This window comes from Mustela nivalis, assembly GCF_964662115.1.
Source record: "Mustela nivalis genome assembly, chromosome: 17".
Classification (NCBI taxonomy): Eukaryota; Metazoa; Chordata; class Mammalia; order Carnivora; family Mustelidae; genus Mustela; species Mustela nivalis.
Genome location: NC_139036.1, coordinates 61,056,384 through 61,076,022, shown reverse-complemented (window position 1 = coordinate 61,076,022; position 19,639 = coordinate 61,056,384). Strand labels below are relative to the sequence as shown.

The following is a 19,639-nucleotide window of genomic DNA, read 5'->3' as shown; positions in this document are numbered from 1 at the left end:
CGGTTCAGCCCCTACAGACGCCGTCAGAACAGCTGCACATGTGGGAGTCTGGGGGACCAAGCCCAGGGCTTGTGGGGGGCTGACCATCCCCTGGGGATGGGGCGGGGGCGTTCCCAGCCCCGCCCACGGCAGGCAGGGTCTCATCTGCGCCAATCCCCACCAGCCAGTCTAGGGAGGGGTCAAGGCCGCGCCTTTCCGGACCTTGGCCACCCTGCCAGGCCCAAGGCAGCAAGACACACCAGTGTCCTATAACAGGGGGCTCTTCGGGAGAAAGGGCTGGGGCGGGGGTAGGAAGACACAAGGGATGGCCGAAGCCTCGCTCCCAACTCTGCCACGCTGGGGTCGTCTCGCTAAGGTCCCCTTCCTTGCCAGAGATCTGCTCTGGCACACGCTGACCTGACCACTTCCTCCTGAAACCCTGCCCGGCGTCCTGTCTACCACGCCGTGGGCTTGGGGGTGCCTCCTTGGCCTCCACGAGAGCCTCAGTCTCGGGGCTCCTGGGGCTCCCCCGAGGTGCGTCTATCCTCACCCGGGGGGCTCCCCTGGCACCGACCCCCACCATGTGTGCCCAGCCACCACCTGGATACTACTGGGAGAGACTCTCTGTGTGGGAGGTGGCCACACCTCCACAGCTACACCCCTCCCAGGGTCTGGCCACGGATGGGGGTTCATCGAGGACCTCCTGACCCTCACTCACCAATTCAGTCTCGTGTCATCAGAAACAAGTAACCAAACCAGCAGTCTCCTTGCCTGTCTCCTGGACAACAGCCCAGAGAGCCCTTTCTAAAAGCCAAACGAGAGGCCCCCCGGGGAAAACTCTGCAAGACAGGCCACGAAGGCCTGCAGCCACTCCGCACACCTGTCCCTTCTCTAGGGGCCACGCCTCCCTCGGCCTCCTTGACAGGGTTCATGTCCTGGACATCGGGCCTTTGCACAGTGTGTGTGCGTGTGCGTGGGACAGCTCACACGCATGTGCCCTCCCCACCCTCCAGGAGCCCCAGACCCTAGCACGGCCCCAAGCCAGCACTTGCCTTTTTGGGTTCCATAGAAACGATGTTGCCCATAGAGAACGTTGCTGTTTCCATGGTGATCCAAGTGGCTCATGGGTAGGAAGGTGGATGCCAGACCCCCCGAAAATCTGGGGTACCCTGGAGCTAGGGAAGGAGGGAGACTGGCTGCAGAGGCACGGCCAAGGCCCTGGCCCGCTCCGGCCCTGACCCCAGGGAGGTGAGAAGCAGCGGGCAGCCCGGGGCGGCGCCCTGCCAGGCTTGGTGTGTCGTCTGCCGGTGGGAAATCAACCCATCAGCACATCACATTAGCTCTGGCTAGACCAACACCATCCCTCCGGTGCGGTACAAATTGAATTGCTGATGGGCCGGGAGGGGAGGGTGGACGGTGGAGGAGGGGCCCGTGGTGCCTTCCCCAGCTGCCCACAGCGGCGTGGGGGCTCTGGGGCCGGGCAGGAAAGTGGCCCTGGAGAGGCGCCGTGGGAGGACATGCACACCGGACACGGCAGGACACAGGACAGCCGGGGCCGGACGCCACCTTGGCCTGTGCCATCCAAGCTACCGGGCAGCTCCGGGGTTGGGCGGTCCACGCCCTGGGGCTGGCGCGGTCAGGGTATGGCCGAGGACCGTTTGGCTGGAGGCTGCCGGCCCTGTGGTGTCTCCGCTGCCTGGGCCTCCTCTGTGCTTGGAGATCTACAGAGGGAGCTGGCCCCCAGCCCGGAGACCCTCCCTGGCACTTCTGAGTCAGGCCTGGCAGCCCCTTCTCTGGGCCCCAGGGCCTAAACTGGCCTCTAGGCCTGGCCCTGTCCTGCCCCGAACAGGAACGCCAGCCACACCCTGTCCCCCATCCCCACCCCTGCCAGTCTTGGACCTTAGGAGCTCCAGCCACCTGGTACACACACGCTGCCCCCAGGGGGATGAAGACAGACAGGAGTTAAGCAAGGCCTGGGAGGCCCTTCCTGGACCCCTGCCCTGGCCAGGCCCGGCTGTGTCTGCAGGACGCCCAGAGCCTCCAGGCACCTTGAACGTGGCTCTTCACCGCTGGTGATTCCCGACCTGGGCCAACAGGGAGGGGTGGCGCTGGGGCCTGGTACTGGGAAGCCGGGTCACCTGCTGGGCCGAGGCAGGAGGACGCAGTCTCACGCTCTGAACACTTTCTCCATGGAAAGCTCTGCAGGAGTTTCTCTCGGGGACACCAGGATTGTTGTCCCTGGAGGGACCGGCTCCTGGAGCAGCTTCCCACCCGTCTGGGTGGCCTTGGCTGCAAAGAGGAAGCCGCCATCCAGGGGTTTCCCCAGAGAGGAGCTGCTGCGGGGCCCTGCAGACAGCCGTCCCGGAGGGCAGGCGAGGCCAGGTCCCCAAGCGAGTGCCTGTTGTAGCCACATGCTGGGGGCTACATGCTGGGGCGGGGGAGGGGCAGCCGTACCCCTCAGAGTGCGTCACGGAGGGGCCCTTCCTTTTCACTCGTCCTGTTTCCCGAACTGCACTTATGACCAAACCCCTCTGCGGACCCAGTGAACGTTCCTTGTGCCGGCTGGTGGCCGGTAAGGTACCAGCTGGTGGCTGGGCACTCCATGGGGTACCCCGAGGGAACCACCTTTCCAGAAGGGGCAGGGTCAGAACCACAGGACTCCAGGCCCCCATGCCCTAGTCCTTGGGCAGGGACATTGGCTCATGGCCTGAGGCGGGCCTGGCTGGGCTGCGGGAGGGAAGGGGGGTGGAGGGTTGGAGCCAGGGGGGCCTGGGCTCTAGGTCAGTGCTGGGCCGCTGCAGCTACGCGGGGGTGCGGGGCAGTCCGCAGCTCACCTTGAGCGTCAGGGGTCCGGGAGGCCCCTCGCCAGGCCTGAGGCTAACGGGGAGCCGTGCTGCCCCAGGGCAGGCTGAGAATGGGTTGCAGGGGCAGAGCTTGGACTGGAACATGGCCAGCATCGAACGGGAGCCCCCGCCGGGATCAGGCCCCTTCCAGACCCTAATGATGCCACGGGTGGTTCTCTGGCCTAGCGGGTCTGAGGTGAAGCTGTGGAGTCTCCTCCCCATCCCCACGGAATGTTCTAGGCAGATCCCACAAGCCTGACGCACCCCGCTACAGCAGCCCCATCTGCAGGCTCCAGAACGGTCCGGACAGAGGTGTCCCTGCTTAAGGCTTCCGTCCCCAGGCTCATCGGAGGGCTCCGGAGAGGTGCCGACCGCCACCCCGGCCCGTCCCCTTCCAGCCCCTCCCGCGGAGGCAGGGCCGGGCCCGGAGTCCGGCCAACTGGCCCGGTCTGTCTGCAGAGACGCATCTGGGACAGCTGCTCCCCAGATCACACTCAGCTCCTGGAGGCTCCGACAACAGCCGCGAGCGGGCTGGGGCCGGGAGCCGCGGGGCGGGGGGCCGGGGAGGGGGAGAGGTTCAACCACCACAGCTGTCCCCTTTTAATTGGCTGCTGTTAAATGTTTTACGGGCCTCGTTTTGGTAAACAGAAGTCTGTAAATTCCTCCTGCCCAGAACCCGTTTCCCGAGCGTGGACCCCCCCTCCGTGACCCCCGGGGAGGTCCAGGCCTGCCCACCCGCTGCGTGGTGGCGCTGTGAGGGTGCCTGTCGTGCGCAAACCTGTCCTTCCAAGCTGGTGGCCGTCCAAGCGCAGGGGCCCCCTCCCACCCCCAGCCTGCCCCTCAGGGGAAGTGAAGGAAGAAACAGCAGAAGGGCACGGACCCGGGCGGGGGAGGGGGCTGCAGGGGACTGGGGGCAGGGGGCCTCCCAGCCCGGACACAGAGAGGTTCCTTTCTTTCCCCCAACACGACCATCCTCTCTGACCTGAAGAAAAGAAAAGCCGATTTTACACAGCAGCTGTACTGCGGGGGCACCAGCCAGGGCCGCTGGGGCTGGAACCCACGGCCGGGTCCTTGAAGGGGCTATGCGGGGGGACAACGTGGGGGCTGTGGTCGTCAGCAGGGCTTGAGGCCCGAGGCGCAGGGAGAGGGGAGGGGGCTGGACACCAGAAGCGCAGGACCAGAGCTCCTCAAGTCCACACCCCTGCAGGGGGTAGTGTGGTGGGGACCTCCTTCCCGGACCCCTTGTACCCCTTGGGTTTGGGGCTGCTGTGACCACCTTAAGGGACGGGGGCAAATGTGTGTAGAGCAACAGCCCAGGGTCGGGGGAACCAGGCCCCAGACCTGTCCCTGGGCTCCGACTGCCCTAGAGGCCCCGGAGGGCCTTGATGAGCTCTGAGGAGGAGCCCCGAGCCTCGGTGGGCGTCTCACGACTCCACAGGAGGGAGGACACCCTGCATCCTGTCCCTGCCGCTCTGAGCCACAAGAGACTCCGGCCAGTCCTGTGACATAAGGGACAACGGGGCAGAGGGCCAAGGCCTTCACCCGATGGGGGCAATGAAGCAGACGCAGTCAGGCCCTGGGCAGGGGCAGCACCTTCCAGGTCCCTGGGCTGCTGGGGGGCAGAGCGACCTCACACTGAGCCCCCTCCTGGGATCCCCTGGGCCTTTGCTGGCTGTCCGGGGAAGTCAGGGGTGCTGGGGAGACAGGTGGGGAGTGGGCAGCCCTCCCGTGTAGGGGCTGCCCAGAAGGCCGGGTTTGACGCACAGAGGAGATAGGAAAAAAGGCAGGGACACTTTATGGGGGACCCGGGCACGAACGATGGGGCGGGGGCTTCTCCCAACCCTCTCCCAGTGAAGAAGCGGGCGCCTGGGAGGACCCAAGGTCTGTTGCAAGCTTCTGAGAAAGGAAGGTGGGGGCGCCGCACCCCCATGTCCGCCCTCCTCTCCGAGCGGGGCCACCCGGACCAGCCCGCAGCATCTCCCTGCTCCCGGGACTCACCACGCGACTCCCCCAGCCCCTGACGTCCCAGAGACCACCCTCCTGGGAGGCCCCGGGCCCTGCTCTCGCATCTTTCGGGAAGCCAGGCTGGGGGTGTGGGGGCGTGTGGCCAGGCAACCAGAGGACTGGGACTTTCTAGGGGAAGCTGCCCCCCAGCCCAGGCCCAGAGTCCGGTAAACTCTTCTGGGGGCCCCGGACACCTTCCCTCCCCCAGGGTTCTGCCTTTCTGCCACAGACACCCCATCCCCCAGGCCACCCTAACAGCGGGCCGTCTCTCTGGAGGGTGACCGCCCCCCGCATCCCGAGGCTCCAACTGCTGGAACGTTCTCACCAACTATCAGGCCTTGAGCTGTGGCTGCGGGTCCCAGGAGGGTCCCAGTGCCAGACCCCGAAGGCAGCTCCCCACAGCACGACCGACCCTGGAGGGCCGGCTCTCAGGAACCCAAATGCCCATCTGGCCAATCAGAGGCCCCATCTCCTCTGGGCCAGACCACTGGGGGACCAGGGTTCAGCAAGGGTCAGGGCCTCCAGATGGAGCCCAGCGGATGTCCCACTCCCACCTGCAGATCCCACCCGCCCGGGGACGCTCCCGCCACACAGGCCCTGCTAGGGGTCCCGGCCCCATGACCGGACGCTGGCTCGCTCCTGCACGACGCCCCTCTCAGGATGTCGGGGATTCCAAGTGTGGCACGCAGGTCTACTAAGTGACAGCGACCCCGCAGAGTGCTGGGTTAAAAAGGATTCTGAGAGGCGCCTGGGCGGCTCAGGGTCCTGGGATCAAGTCCCGCATCGGGCTCTCTGCTCGGCGGGGAGCCTGCTTCCCCCTCTCTCTCTGCCTGCCTCTCTGCCTGCTTGTGATCTCTGTCTGTCCAATAAATCAATAAAATACTTAAAGAAAAAAAGGATTCTGAGGTTGCAGCCACATGCACCTGGAGTGCCACGATTGACTAATAACCTCTGTCCCGGGAAGGGGAGGCACGGGCAGTGAGCAGGAGACGTGCCACCCCTGCTCGAAATAGCCTCGCGAAATAGCCTCGCGACGGCCCCTGCCCATGTCCTCCCAGCTTCCGTCCAGAGGCCCCTCACACTCGGCGGTCGGACGGAGGCTGTCCAGGCTGAGCTTCCAGAGGGAGACCCCTTCTCCAGGACGGAGTGGGCTTTGGAAGCTCGGCCCTCAGGGAGTGCCCGCACCTCGGCCTCCCATAGCTGAGGGTCGGGGCCTAAGTGTGGGCTCGTGGTGGTTCCAGGTTCATAGCATCTGTCAACGTCCCGGTTCAGGTGCCCCCCACTGCCCAAGGTGCAGGGCCTGGCAGCGCCGGTCTCATCCCAGGCCCACAGCAGTGCTAAGAGCCGGGGGAAGGTGCCAGGCCCTGCACCTTGGGCGGCTCTGGCATGAAAGCAGCGGGCAGCCTGCCCGGGATCCAGGCAGTTTGCGGACAGCCCAGGCTCCTGGCACGTGCTGCCCTGAACGCAGATGCAGAGCTCCCTCAGAGAGGGGCGGGGCCTGAGGGCCTGGGAGGGCTGGGGGCAAACTGGCGTGATCCCCAGAACCTTCACGGAGACCCCCCAGGACAACCCTGGCTACTCGGGAGCCCACCAGGCCGGCCTACTCGCCCTCTGGAGGGCTCCAAGCCCCAGGGTTTGGGTGGCCCGGCCACAGGCGGTCACCAAGCCTAGAGGATCCTGGGAGCCACGAGGACACCCCAACCCAGCCCCATCTACAGTTGTGCCGCAGACCGGCCGTCTGCCCGGGCAGTGACCTGGGGACTTCTCCCCAGCCCAGACGGTGCTGTCCTCACCCGTGCTCGCACTACAGGCGTCAGCCCAGGAAGCGGCCAAGGCCCCGGCCCAGCAGTGGACAGCTGCTACGGGGGACACGGCCGACAGACACAGCAAGCGCTCAGGGAGGCCTCTGCCGGGCACCGGCTGGCCAGCAGGCTGTGTGAGACTATACCACCCTGGGTCAGGAGGGCTCTCCCAGTCAGCTGGGTGCATCCGGGGCAACAGAGGCCCAGGGGGCCATGGCTCCCCCAGCCTTTCAGGACCCACTCTTGAGCAGTGAAGGTGACCCCTGCAAGGGCCAGCGGCCTTGGGGCTGGTCCAGCAGGGTCCTGACCACCCCCTGCCCCCCCACGGCTGCCCGGGACAAGCACACTACCTGGGTCCCCGCAGGAGCTGGGAATGGGGGTGCCCATTCCCGACATGAGGAAGGCGGAGGGAGCCTGGGCTGGGGGGACCTGGGGCTGCCGAGGAAAGGGGAGGGGTGGACAGTCTCTCAGTTGGGCTGTCTAGACTCAAAGCCCGCCACACACTTTCCCCGGCCTGTTCCCTCCCCTGTAAGACGGGTGAAAAGCCGCGCACCTGCCACGGCGTCGCTCCGAGAAGCAAACGATGCACGTGCCGCCCCTGGGCCAGGGTCCCCACAAAATGCCGTCATCCTGAGCACACCCGTGGGCTCCCGGCCTGACCTAGAGCCAGGGACTGGCCCGGGCCTCCCGCCCTCAGGGCCACCTGTGGCGCAGGACCCGGAGCAGCGCAAGACAGGCTGGACCGGCAGAGTGACCCTGCCCGGGACTAGCCTCCCAGGGGTCAGGCGGGGACCTGTGCCCTCAGCAACCAACTGCACAAGTTAGGAGCCACGTGGAGGAAGCCTGCCTGAGCGCCAGACTCGGGCCCACGGTGGGGGCGGGGCGGGCGGGCAGCAGGGGACTGGGACCCGCAGGAGACAAGGACCAGAGCAGGGTGCAGCCAGGGCCGGAGCACCCCGTCAGGGTCAGGGAAGGCCACGCAACAGCCCCAAGGACGCTCTGGAGGGGGTCCGAGGTCCGCAGGAGACGGGCCTCCCTGATTTCCACGTTGGGACCTGGGGAGCTGGGGCCCTTCCCACACTCTGTCCTCAGATCTCAGAGCGCCCAGCCATCCCACGAGCCACCCCCTTCCTTCCAGCAGGGGCCGGGGTCAGGGGGGCAGGGTGAGGGTGACCACAGACATGGGCGGTCGTCAGTGGCTCTGTGGGGTCAGAGTCCCAGGCCATCAGGGGAATGGAGGCCAGGAGAGGGAGAAGGGGCGGACAGGGTGGGGGGGAGAGGCGCTGGGGCTCAGGAGGGAGACCCGCCTCACACGGCTCCTCTCCGTGGCTCTGGAACACACACTCTGGGAGGCAGGATGGCCGGAGGTCCCACGGAGGTGGGGGTGCTGGGCGACCCTTCTGCCCTCGCACAGATATGCTCCAGCCTCCCCAGCGTCTGCATGGGAAGCTGGGGAGCATCAGGGAGCACCCACTGGAGGCTGGCCCAGCTCCGGGGGAGAGCAGTAGCCGCCTCTGCTGGAGAGCCCCCTGGGGGCCACTGCCGTGGACGGCACAAGGGCCTGCTTCCTCCCACAGCTCCCCGTCCAGGTGGCACTAGAGACCGCAGTAGCCTGTGGTGCACGGCCGCTGGGGGCCCCACCCCTCCCCAGCTGAGCCCCCAGGAACAGAATCTCCTTTCACGGCCCTGTGGGTGGTCCCAGCCTGCAGCTGGGGGTGGGGTGGGGAGAGAGGGGCCAGGCTCCATGACCATGGGACCAGCTGCGCTGTGCCCCCCCGCCCCCCCACTCTGACCCACCCAAGGCAGCCTTGCTGGACACTGGCTCACCCCTGCCTGCACTTCCGCAGCCCACTCCCACCCTAAGCCTCAGAGGGGAACGTCCAGCTTCTGGCAGGTCCCTTCCTTGGGGCGAGCCTAGGCGGCCAGGAGGCCTGCGGGCTGGCCCGCCAGGCCCTGCCCCAGGCCAGATGTTCCCGGCGGCTTCTCCAGCCCCAGCCTCCCCGGCACCCAGCTGCTCTGCCAGGGAAGCAGGAAGCCTGGGCGCTGCTCAGATGGCTGCCCCCCCAGATGCCGAGCCGGGTTCCCCAACGGAAAAGTGGGCAGTCCTGCCTGGAGCTGCGGGTGCCGTGGGGTCCCTTGGACCCCTCCCCTGACTTGGCCCCCACCTGCCGCCCGGTCCGGGCCTCCGGGCCTTTCAGGAGCCCAGCCCCGGGCCGGCCCCCGGCCAAGGAGGGGCGGTGAGCAGGCGCTGCTGGGCGCCTGCCAGCCTGCCCAGCCCCGGGGGCGGCGGAAGGAAGCAGGACGAGGGTGAGAGCCAGCCCTCAAAGCAGCCCGCCCAGGCAGCCCACCATGCCTGGCGGCCCCCGCTCTCCGGCCGTGTCGCGTGCCCCCCGCCCGCCTCACCCCCCTTCTCTGCGAACACACACGGCAGAGAAACAGGCCCCGGCACGCGGGGAGCCAGCTGGCACCCAGTGAGACTAGCAGCCGGGCACTGTGCCAGGGCAGCCGGCCAGCAGGCGCTGCTGCTCGCTCTGCCCCCCCCCCACCGCCGGCCTTCACGCTCCGAGCTCACGGCGAGGCAGCCGGCACCACGTGGCCCGTCGGGGAGCGAGGCTGCGGCAGGCAGACAGGCAGAGGGCGGAGGGCAGGGGAACCCCCGCGGGAAGGAGATCCCGAGGCGGGGCCGCTCCGTGGATGGCGGAGAGAAGGGAGGTGGTGAGGGGGTAAACTGAGGCACGGGCCTGGCCGGCGCAGGTGGCTGCACGGTCCCCAGGACACACACACACGGCAGCTTCCCTCAGGTAGGACCGGGCAGGTCGGGGGTGGGGGGCACTCTCCCTGCTCCCTCTCCCAGGCCTGGGCCTCGGGCTGCTCCGCACACGCCCCAGCTTCGGAGGCCGCCTCCTCTTCTCTGTCCTCTGCCCACCTGCCTTGCCCACGGAGCCCCTCGCCCTGGCAGGCACCAAGCGGCGGGCGTGTGAAGCCCCAGCAGGTGCAGGTCGTGTCTGGGCGGGGGCGGGGGGGTACGGACAGACCTCAGGGCCAGCCTGAGAGGGAGAAGTGCCCTCGGGGTGCTCTAGCCTTGACCCCCTTCCCGTTCAGGCTGGCCTGCCTCCGAGAATCCTCTGGAGCACGCAGGACAGGGTGGAGGCCGCAGAGGCTGGGGCAGAGGCTGGGGGACCCCACTCCGCCAGGTAGCTGCCCCCGGGGCCCGCAGCTCATCTCCCAATGCAGGGGCAGCCGTTGGCTCAGGGGAAGTGAGTGGCGGGAGGCCGTTGAGGGCGCTGTTTGCAGGCTGCCTCCCTCCCGCCTTCCCTGCAGCCCCCCGGGGGGCAGGACAGGGACACCTCCCTGGGCCCCAGGGCAGGTGGCGCTGCCCACAAACCGCCCTCTACGCTGACAAGGTCCCCAAGGGTGACACGGGGTGGGGGTCCGTGCCTCCTGGAGCAGAGCTGCTGACCGGACCACGGGCCCCCCACCCCCCGCACAGAGGGGAAACCGAGTCAGCTAGCCGGGGAGCGCCTGTGCACCTACGGCTGGACCTGGGTGCAGCGTGGCCGTTACTTCGTTATTAAGAGGTGGTTCCTGTGGCTGTTGCAGGCCTCCCCCTGCCTGACCCCCCCCCCCCCGGCCGCCCTCCTCCCTCCCACAGACATCCTTCCCAGATGCTCCCGCCAGGGCTGGGAACTCGCCCGGCAGACACAGAAGGCGGAAGGGCTGGAGGGGCCCGGGGGAGAGGCGCAGAGTGCCTGGGGCCCACCCACGGCTGCCAGCCAAGCCTCCCGCCACCCCCACACCCCTACACTGGGCTGCGTAGGGGCCAGGGGTCCCGCCCTGGCTGCCCGGGCCGCCCGGCCTCCCTCCGCGGGGAAGGAGAGCCGCTCCTTATCACCCGGCCGTCATGTGCACTCCGCACGGCGCTTAAAGCCCAGATTATTTTAACAACTGTCCCTCACTTGTCACCTGTCCTGTTTGGAAAACAGCCCCTTTCTTGTTGCACAAAGAAGTTTCTCTGGCTCTCCAGCCGCGCCGGGCGCTAATCTCCCGGCCTGGAACACGGCGGCAGGCGCGGTGTGTGGGTACGCGCTCTGCAAACGCCGAGCTTGCCGCCCAGCCGTCACTGAGTTACGGCGGCGCCGGTGCCAGGAGCCGAGAGCCCTCCGTGCCCGCTGCCAACTGCAATTACCTCCCCGCGTGCCAGCCAGCGCCGCCGGCCTTAACCCTTCCGGGGCCGCACGGGAGCCAGCAGGCACGGGGCTCGGCTGCTCCTGGCGTCGCCGCACCAAGGGGCTGAACAGACCGGGGAGAGCGGGGGACGCTGCGGGGAGCCCCCGAGTCCCAGTGGGGGGCCGGGGCCATGGCCCATGTGCCTCGGGCTGCGTTCCACGGGGAGGCCGGGAGCCTGGGAGGGACTCTGCTCCCGGCCAGGCCCCCAAGGTGGCGGGGTGAGCATGTTGACAGCTCTCCCCTCCCCTCCCCTGCCTCCCTCCCAGCTGGCACATCTGGAGCCCATACCGCTCTGAGTCTGGGGAGGTGGGTGCAGCCCCAGGCAGAGGGTGCAGCCCGGCCCCGGCCTGCCCAGCTGTGTTCCACATTTCCTCAGCTCTCCCAGAGCCCTCTCGGCCGCACCCCTTCCCTCCCTCTGCTCATCTGTGGTGCACATCTGGCCGGGACCACTGCTTGGTGCCCCCCCCACCAACCCGTTTCCAACCAATTACCACCTCCCCCGTGGGGGCTTCCTCGGCACGCCACAGCAGGGGAGGGAGCCCCTCTGCTCACGCCAGCCACCCCCTGGGCTTACCTTCGTGGGAGTGGGAGAACCAGATCTGGGAGGTGGCGGGGTGGGAGGCCCGGTAGGCCTGCTCCGAGGGGGCTGGGGTGGGGCCGCTGGGGTGCGCGGGGGCAGCTGAGCCCAGGCTGCCGGTGAGAAAGCTGCCCATGAAAGAGGAGGCCGGGGAGTTCCCCATCAGACGGCTGCCGGCTGTGGACACGGGGGACAACAGTGAGTCTGAGCAGAGCTGCCCCGCCGCGGAGCCCTGCCCCGGTGCTGACTCTCGAGCCCCCTACTCTCTGTCCTCAAAGAGCTCAGAGGTCACCGGCAGGAGGACCCACCCATCCAGGCCCCCGACAGGCACATTTGGGATCCGCTGCCCTCCCGTGACTGTCTACACTTCTGCCGCCCCCCAAGCCGGATGCCAAGCACTGTGCCCACAGGGAGCCAGCTGCTCAGCGAGAGTCCCCAACTCTCCCAGACCACGGTCCCCCCGCCACGGCCGACCTGCCAGACCGCTTTGCCCACACTTCCCTAGAGAGCTCCAGTGTCCCCGGTCCCCCTGCCCCAGCCTGGTGGGCCCCGTGGCCTCGGTCACCGTGCAGGCAGCACGGGGCTAGAATGGCCTCTCCCCGCAGTGGGGTCCTCAACCTCCTGCCCCATCCGACAGGCTCCTCAACCCCGTCCCAGGAAGCGAAATGAGAGAAGCCCGCGGAGAAGGCCGGGACCCGCTTTTCAGAGCCACGGGGGGCTCCCGGGGTCAGGCCCCAGCCGGGCTGTCAGGCGACCGCACACAGTCATCGGCCTCCCAGGAAACCTCTGCGCTTCCGCTGGACGCCAGCCTCGTGGCCCTCCAGGCACACCTGCACCCTCGCCACTGGGTGTCCCCTCTGCCCAAATCCAGAGGCCACGGCCAGGCCGAGCGGGCCTCCCGGGATTTGCACGCCAACCGGCCATGTGTGTTCACAGACCGCGCGCAGCCCCGGGGGCCTGGCCGGTAGTTTAGGGCTGGGCTGGGCGGCCCCCCACTCTGGTCGCACCTGGTCCCCTCTGTTCCACGGGCTGTGAGTCAGGCCTGGGACCATCCCAGCGGACGGGGAGCCGGGACTTGCGGGCTCACCACCCCGTGGGGCTGAGTGCAGGGGCCCGGTGGGGTTCGCAGGGGCTCGGGGGTCTCCACGGGCAGCAGGCCCTGCCCCAGGTGAGTCAGGGCGGCGGTTTCCCAGCCCGGGAGGCGGGGGGAATTTATGACTCCTCACCCAGCCTGGCCTGGCCCTGGGAGCTTCCCAGACACGGGGTGACTCAGCACAGAGGAGGCCCAGAGCAGCGGTGAGGGAGGGACGGCCCCGATGGGGACCCTGTTGGCCTCCTACCCCGCCTGTGAGCGAATGGGACATCACGGGAGGAAAGAGGTCTTCCCTGGGCGGAGGCCACGGAGGTGGGTCTGTGAGCACTGGCGGGGGGCCGGGCTTCAACCTGACCTGTGTGGTGGGTGTCAGGCTGCACGGAGACCCCGAGAGGACCCAGGGGCAGGGGACGAAGGTGCCCACGAGCCAGGGACTTCCCGAACCGCAGGGCTGGGACTGCCATGGGCCGCCGCCAGACCACAGGAGTCCAGCCAGAGGAGGGACTCTAGGCTGGGAAGGGAAGTGTCGGCCTCCAGAGGCCGTGGGTGGAGGGGCAGGAGCAGGAGGGCGGCCTCTGCTGGGCTCTAGGGACCCCGGGGGGGCCATGCCTGGCGGATGAGCAGGCCTCTTCCTGCCTCGCCCGGGCCAGCCTGAGTCTCCCAGGGCTTCCCACCCCCGCACCCTCCCAGGGAAATCCCTCCCACCCTGCTCCTCCCGGGACACTGGGAGGCAACCGAGTCCAAGAATTGGGTCTGGATAAAGGATTTCTCCAGGAGCTCAGCCTGAGAAGCCCGCACCTTGAGCTCTCCCACACTGCGGGGGCGAGGCGGAGGGCCAGGCCTCAGGCTGGGCGGGAAATGCAGCTCAGAGTTGCACAGGGCCCTCTGGCTCTCGGGTCCAGGGACGCTGAGGCTTGGAGGTGGGTCCAGGCACCAGGCAACCTCTGAAGACCCACCTGGGGCCAGGACAGACGGGGTGCAGGCCTGAGGCCGGTAGCCGGTCCAAAGCTGAAATCTTGGGTTGGGCAGGTGCCAGGACACCATGGCCCTGGGTGACGGATCCTGGCCCTCGGGTGGGTGGAGACTCTCGGGGTGCCCTGCTCTGACACCATCCCGGTGGGGGGGGGTCGCACTGCAAGGGGTGTGGGGGAGGGGCAGCACCTCGGCTCAGCCAGCCCAGGCTCTCCACTCCACAGGGCAGGAGACATACTTCCCACTGAGCCAGAGCCCCCAGCCTGGGGTCGACCTCGCCCCACACAGCCCATCTCCTGACCGGGGGTCGGGGGTGAGGGATTCTTGGGGATCCTCAGAGAGATGGTTTCTCAGAATCCGGAGAAGCGACCCGTGCCTCAGGGCATGGGCAACGAAGGGGGTGGGACAGCCTGCCAGCCCAGCCCCTCCTCCACCTTCTGCCCCCCCCAGCCCCCCCATGGAACCCTGCTGCCTCTGGTGGTCCCTGGCCCTGGGAAGCTTCTCCTCTCTTTCCCTTTCATATTGAAAACAGAGGAGGCTTGTCATACAAATGTGAGGCCTGCACCTTCACTGTAAAGTGCCCTCCAGGAAGGAAGCAGGGGTCACTGGAGGCCTCTGGCCCCAAGAGCACACCACAAGGCCCTCGCCCAGACACAGTGCCACCGGGGCTTCCGGTACCCCCACTGCCCACACGGACACCCCATCCCTGAGCCACCGTCACAGACTCACTCCTAAATCCCCAGTCTGCAGCACCAGGTCTGGGGGGCGGGGGGTTCACACACCCCCTGATGCGCAGGCCAGTCTCCTGGCCCGAATCCTGTGCCATGGGGTTCCACACTCCTTGCTCAGAAGGGCTCAGTCTCTACCCTGCCACTCGGGCTGAGCAGCTCAGAAGTAGCTGAAGGTCCAGCCGGCCTTGCCCGGGGCGTGGGGGGTGACTATGGGGGGTGGGGGGCAGGGAGTGGGCTGATGAAGCCCCCCCAGCTGGCTCTCACTGTCACCTCCACCTCCAAGGAGCCTGGAGATGGCAATGTGCCTGGCCAGCAGGGGCCTGGGCTGACCTGGCTGCTGCCTCCCCAGCCCCTCCCGACAACCAGTAGCCAGCCCAGACAGAGCGTGAGCTGAGGCGGCCTGGGCCTCGGCCAGGGCTGAGCCTCGCGGCCAAGTCTGGCCGGGAACTGGGCTGAAGGGTTTTTTCCTCTTGGCAGGGTCCTTGCCCACGGACTGTCGTGGTCACCAGCCTGGGAAGGGACAGTGGGAGCCCGGAGCATCAGGGAAGGCCAGAGAGGTGCTCGGTTAGGACACCCCTGCCCCCAGCTAGGACCCCCAATTCTAGAGCCATTGGCACCGGCCCTTCTCAGACCAGGGGCTCTACAGACCTCCCAGTAATTGCTTTCATGCAGCCCCGACGGCAGGCCCACCACGGGGCATCTGGACTCCATGGTCCCAAGGACCTCTGCTGCGGTTTGAATGAGGCCTGTCCTCTCCAAGGCCGTCCCAGCCCCACCAGTGTGCACGGTCCGATCTCATCACAGATAAAGTACATGTGTGGAATGACTTCAGGAAAGAGGCCTGGACGCGGTGCGAGGTGTTCGTGGGCCCAGAAACGGCCCGTCTGTACTGCACATTCAGGCCCCCAGTGCCTGACCAGCCCCAGCTGGACATAGGGCTCCTGTCCTGGCTCCAGCACTGCCCAAGCTCGCCTAGTACCCCGCGGAGGCCTGGGCGCCAGGCTGGCTGAGGAGACGGCTCCAGGGGCCAGGGTTCCTGGAAGGGCCTGCTGACACCCCCCAGCGGCCTGGCTCCTCAGGCACAGCCCCGGCCCTGAGCCCCATCTGACCCCTCATCCCCAGGCCCAGACGACCTGGGCTACGGCTGTGGCGGCTGTGTCCCTCGTGGCGGCCGGCCCAGTGGAGCCAGGCTTGAGTGACCATGGAGCCCCGCCTCCGCCCACAGGCTGCTGCGCAGAGAGGCTGGCGGCCGGCCGGCGACGAGCTGCATCAGCCCTGGCAGAGGTGGCTCCGGGTGGCCCGGACAAACAGCCCAGCTGGGCCTTCCACGGCTGTTCTGTTTGGGAGGCCTACCTGCCACGGCCCAGAGCACAGCTGCAGCCGGGGAGGCCCCGTCTAGGGACCACGGAGACCGACCAGCAGCAACGCGGGGTTTGGGGTGCCAGTACACCCTAGGCCTGGGGACTCGGGAGGTCAGGTGCCCACAGTACCACCGCACCCCCTCTCCGTCCGGCCCCCACCTCCGCACCAGGCTGTCCTACGGTGGGAACACCGGGAAGCCGGTCTCCTCTCTGTGACCCCAGGCTGATGGCAGAGGGAGCAGAAGAGGGAAGACGGGCAGACAGAAGGGGCTCAGAGAGCTGGGCACAATGAGTATTTGCGTTGTCTTGAGTAAACCGTGGGGACAGCCGCCTCCCTTTCTGAAAACCCAGATGTGCTGCAAAGGAAAGGCCTAGACGGCTGTAGCCGCCCCCGAGAACCAAGCCCTTCCTGGAGCCCAGCCGAGGAGCCGGCACGCCACTCCCCGGCTCCGTATGCACCAGTTCCCACTCACACTTGCTCGGGCTCCCCACCGCCCCAGGCCCTGCAGGGCTCCCCAACTCTCCCGGGGTCATCCCTGGGTCTCCCCCGGCACACCAAAGGCAGCTGAGACACTGGAGGGACGGGAGGTCTGTCTAGGGAACCAAAGGGCTCCTCCGTGCCAAGCCAGGCCCGGAAGGAGCGGTCAGGAAGAAGAGGCAGGAAGGACGGGCAGCCCACGGCAGGGCCTGGCCACAGCCCTCTCGTTCCGGGACAGGACACGAGGAAGGAGCGCAGCCAGCTGGTGACCGGCCTCGGTCCCACCTGGATGACCATGGAGAGGACTTGGCCTAGCCTGCTAGAAAGCAGGTGGGAGAGGGGTCGGGGATGGGGCGACCCGGCCCTGGAGGGAGGGGCCGCTCTGGGACCGCCCCTGCCCAGCAGCCCCACAGCGCCGCCCAGGGAGCCGCTCTGGGTGTGCTCCGGAGGCTCCGTTTCCAGATGCACCCAGGGGATGGTCCCGCGGGGCTGGAACCCACCACCGGCCCAGGCGTGAGAGGATGGTGAGCACACGCGCGGGGCAGAGGGTGGCCGAGGGGCACTGTGCGGGCGCCCGTGTGGCGTCTGGGCCTGGCTGCGTGGCTGGGAGCGTGCGCACGTGGCCATGGGTGCACACGCCGGCGGGCTCAGCCCGCACCCTGGGTACAGGTGTGGACACGCGGCTCTGAGCGCGCACGCCGTCGTGTTCTTGTGTGCGGGGCCCGAGACCCACCTCCCAGAGCTCGACTGCCACCAACCGGTCCCTTCGCCGGCTGGGACCCTGGAAGAGGCTCCTGGCCTTTGGTTCTGTCTGCTCCGCGGGGTGCCACCTGAGGGGACCGCAGGCGGACTGGCTACCTGGGTCCTGCCCACCTCCTCCTCCATCCCGGGAGGTGGGAATGCGCCCTGGCTCGGTGGTGGTGGGAGGAAGCCCTAGTTAGCACCAAACTATTGCTCCCGCGCTCCCAACTCCCGCGCCCCAAGCCAGCTGCTCAGCCCCGGTCACCTGGACCTGAACGTGGCTCCAGGAGTCATGTGGATGCCGGGGGACAGCTGGCAGGCCACGTGGCCAGGCCCACCTCCCCACAAGCAGCCCACCCTCTCTGCCGCAGAGAAGCGGCTTAGATTGGCACAAAGCCCTCTCTGATAGGGGACGCGCCCCTGCAGGGCCTGCCTTGCTGCGCTGCCTCGCCAGGACCCACGCATCGTCCAGATCTGGGGCAGTCCCCTCCGGCCGCAAGCGGGCAGCCCCCGGATGTCGGCCGGTCCAGCACCATTCCCTCACTCGGTCTGGCCAGACCCAAGCCCTGCCCGGCCTCCAGGCAGCCCTCTGCCACCACGGCCCTGGGAGTCCCCGAGCGCCCCTCCCAGCGACAGCAGCTGCTGTCCACAATCCGAGAGGGTGGCCAGACAAGAGGAGCCTGAGACCGGCCACCGGGAGAGGAGAGGGCCAGAGACAGGAGGCAGGAATGTGAGGCCGCGGGGGAGCCTCCTGGCCGGCCCAGCCCTACGAGGCGGAGGCAGCCCAGGGTAAGGGGCACCCGCCCAGAAGCACGAGTGCGTCACATGGGAAGCCCCTTTCCAATGGCCCAGGAGAACCTTCCAGAAGCCCGGGTTGGCCCAAAGGCAGCAGTTCTCAGGCCATAATAGGAAAATTCTGTGGTTGCCGAACCACCCAGCGGACAGACGTGGAGGCAGGATGACAGGGGCCCAACCACCAACAGCCCAGAACTAATAAAAGAAAAGGAAAATCGGATATAAGTCTGGTTCTTATTAAAAGGGTAAATTTAGCCCTTTGGCTGGGCAAAGGGGCCGCCCTCGGACTCGATGCTGAGAGCGACTCAGAGGGCCCCTCGGCCGGGGCGTCCAGGCAGCAGCGGCCAAGGGCCGCCCCCTTGTTGCTCGCCCCTGCTCTCCCGCAGCCTCCCTTCCCTGCACACACTCTCTGGCAGGCAGCCGGCACCTCCGCCTCCAGGACACTCCCGAGGGCAGCAAAATATTGGGGGGGGGGGCATGGGGAGGTGGCCAGGGCTGGTCAGCACCACCCCCGCACGGCCTAAGCAAGGCACCATCTTGAAAGAAGCCAGCTCCAAGGAGGTGGCCGTGCGGGTCTAGATGCTGGTCTTCTGCCCCCTTGTGCCCTGGGCCCGGACCCCCATGCCCTCCAGCTTCCCCTGGACCTGCCCTGTGTTAGCTGTGGTCAGACAGAGGCCCAGGCAGGTCTGCTCACAGGGTGGTCTAAGCGGTCATGCCAGTACAGGATGGACCCCAATGGAAGCCTCCATGCCTGAAGGGTGAGGAGTCTGCCCTGCTGGCCAGCCCCTCCCTGTCTGCCAAGTGGACCCGGCCAGAGTGTCCCGCATGGCCTGGCATTAGACGGATGTCTGGCAGGTGTGAGCTTCCTCCCCCTGCCCCAGCCTCATGAAGGCGACATCATTGCCTGCATCGGGCAGAAGCTCCAAGGGCAGCAGGCAGGGGCAATGAAGGGGTAGGAGACAGGAGTGGGATGATGAAGGCCACTTGGGGTCAGGCTTACCACCATCTGGGGCACCTTCCCAACCTGTGGGTCCGTCCACCCATCCGTCCACCCAACCGTCCACCCAACCGTCCACTTATCCCTCCCGTAGGGGTAGTCAGAACCCTAGACCAAGGTACCTCCTAGACCAAGGGCCCTCCCCTACCTGGAGGCCACCGCCATTGTAGGTCAAGCTGGGCACCAGCTGTGGAGCCGAGGGCCTGCGTGCTACAGCTGCCCAGGCTCTGGCCTCTGAGCCGTCCCCCAAGCTGTCCCCGAGCCCGCTGGCCACAGAGGCGGTTCCCTCAGTTCTCCAAGCCGGACCAAAGCCACCAAGTCCAGCCTCTTGCTCCCAGTGGAGTTCACAGACCCCTCTGCTGTCCTAAGTAAAGGCAAGATTCGCACCCTGCCCGGAGGCTGGTGGCTTCGGGGTGGGGCGCTTAGAGGCCCCACATCTTCCTGGGGGAAGAAGGGGACGCCCCGCACCCTGCCCCAGCGCCCCCTACAGCTCCCACCTTGCACCCTGCAAGGCCCGGAGGTTGGGCTGGCTTGGGTGGGCGTGGAGGGATCCAAAGTCCCCTCCCGAAGACGCGGAACAAGGCTACAGGCTGAGCCAGCCCCTGCACCCACACCTAGGCGGGAGCTCCGTGGTGGTGGGACCTGAGACAGGGACAGCTGTGCACCCTGGGGTCCCGATCGCTGGCCGTGGGGTCGCCACCATGTTGGGCTGGGAGAGCTCCCCCCGGGCCGCTGCAAGCACTCGGGCCGGCTTCTGCGGCCTCGTGCCTGAGGACAGGGGACCAAGGGCCTGACTCCCAGAACAGGGCTGGCTCGGGCTGCGGTGTCCTGGCGTGGGGCCAGGAGGGGGACCCGAGACCGCCGCAGGTCGCTGCACGCAGCAGCCTCTGGTCTCTGAGAAAGAGAGACCGGTACGCTCTCAAGAAGGTCGGCGGGTCCCTGCTGCCAGCGCCACTCTCTCCTTGTGTCCCTGCCCTCTGGCAAGTATGGGGCTCACCCTCCTGCCCCTTCCCGGAAACCATGTCCCTTCCCGACTCCT

General features: G+C 67.6%; 1 protein-coding gene and 2 long non-coding RNA genes across 8 annotated transcripts in view; 1 reads left to right on the top strand and 2 right to left on the bottom strand.

Annotated features, from left to right (window-relative positions):
- LOC309850933 overlaps positions 1-19,639 on the bottom strand; it is a 1,194,231-nt gene that overhangs the window by 186,687 nt on the left and 987,905 nt on the right. The gene's annotated exons all lie outside the window — the stretch shown is intronic.
- Positions 1-19,639, bottom strand: part of BAHCC1 (BAH domain and coiled-coil containing 1) — a 60,242-nt gene that overhangs the window by 21,882 nt on the left and 18,721 nt on the right. For all 6 annotated transcript variants that reach the window (XM_082705397.1, XM_082705398.1, XM_082705394.1 and 3 more), the window contains 2 exons: positions 11,430-11,609; positions 1,032-1,154 (listed from right to left, as the gene is read on the bottom strand). In XM_082705397.1, the coding sequence (XP_082561523.1) occupies positions 1,032-1,154; positions 11,430-11,609 (303 nt within the window). The remainder of the gene's footprint in view (positions 1-1,031; positions 1,155-11,429; positions 11,610-19,639) is intronic.
- On the top strand, positions 8,966-17,823 carry LOC309850935. The gene is made up of 3 exons (XR_014304540.1): positions 8,966-9,429; positions 9,731-9,822; positions 14,706-17,823. It is a non-coding gene; the product is annotated as an uncharacterized lncRNA (long non-coding RNA).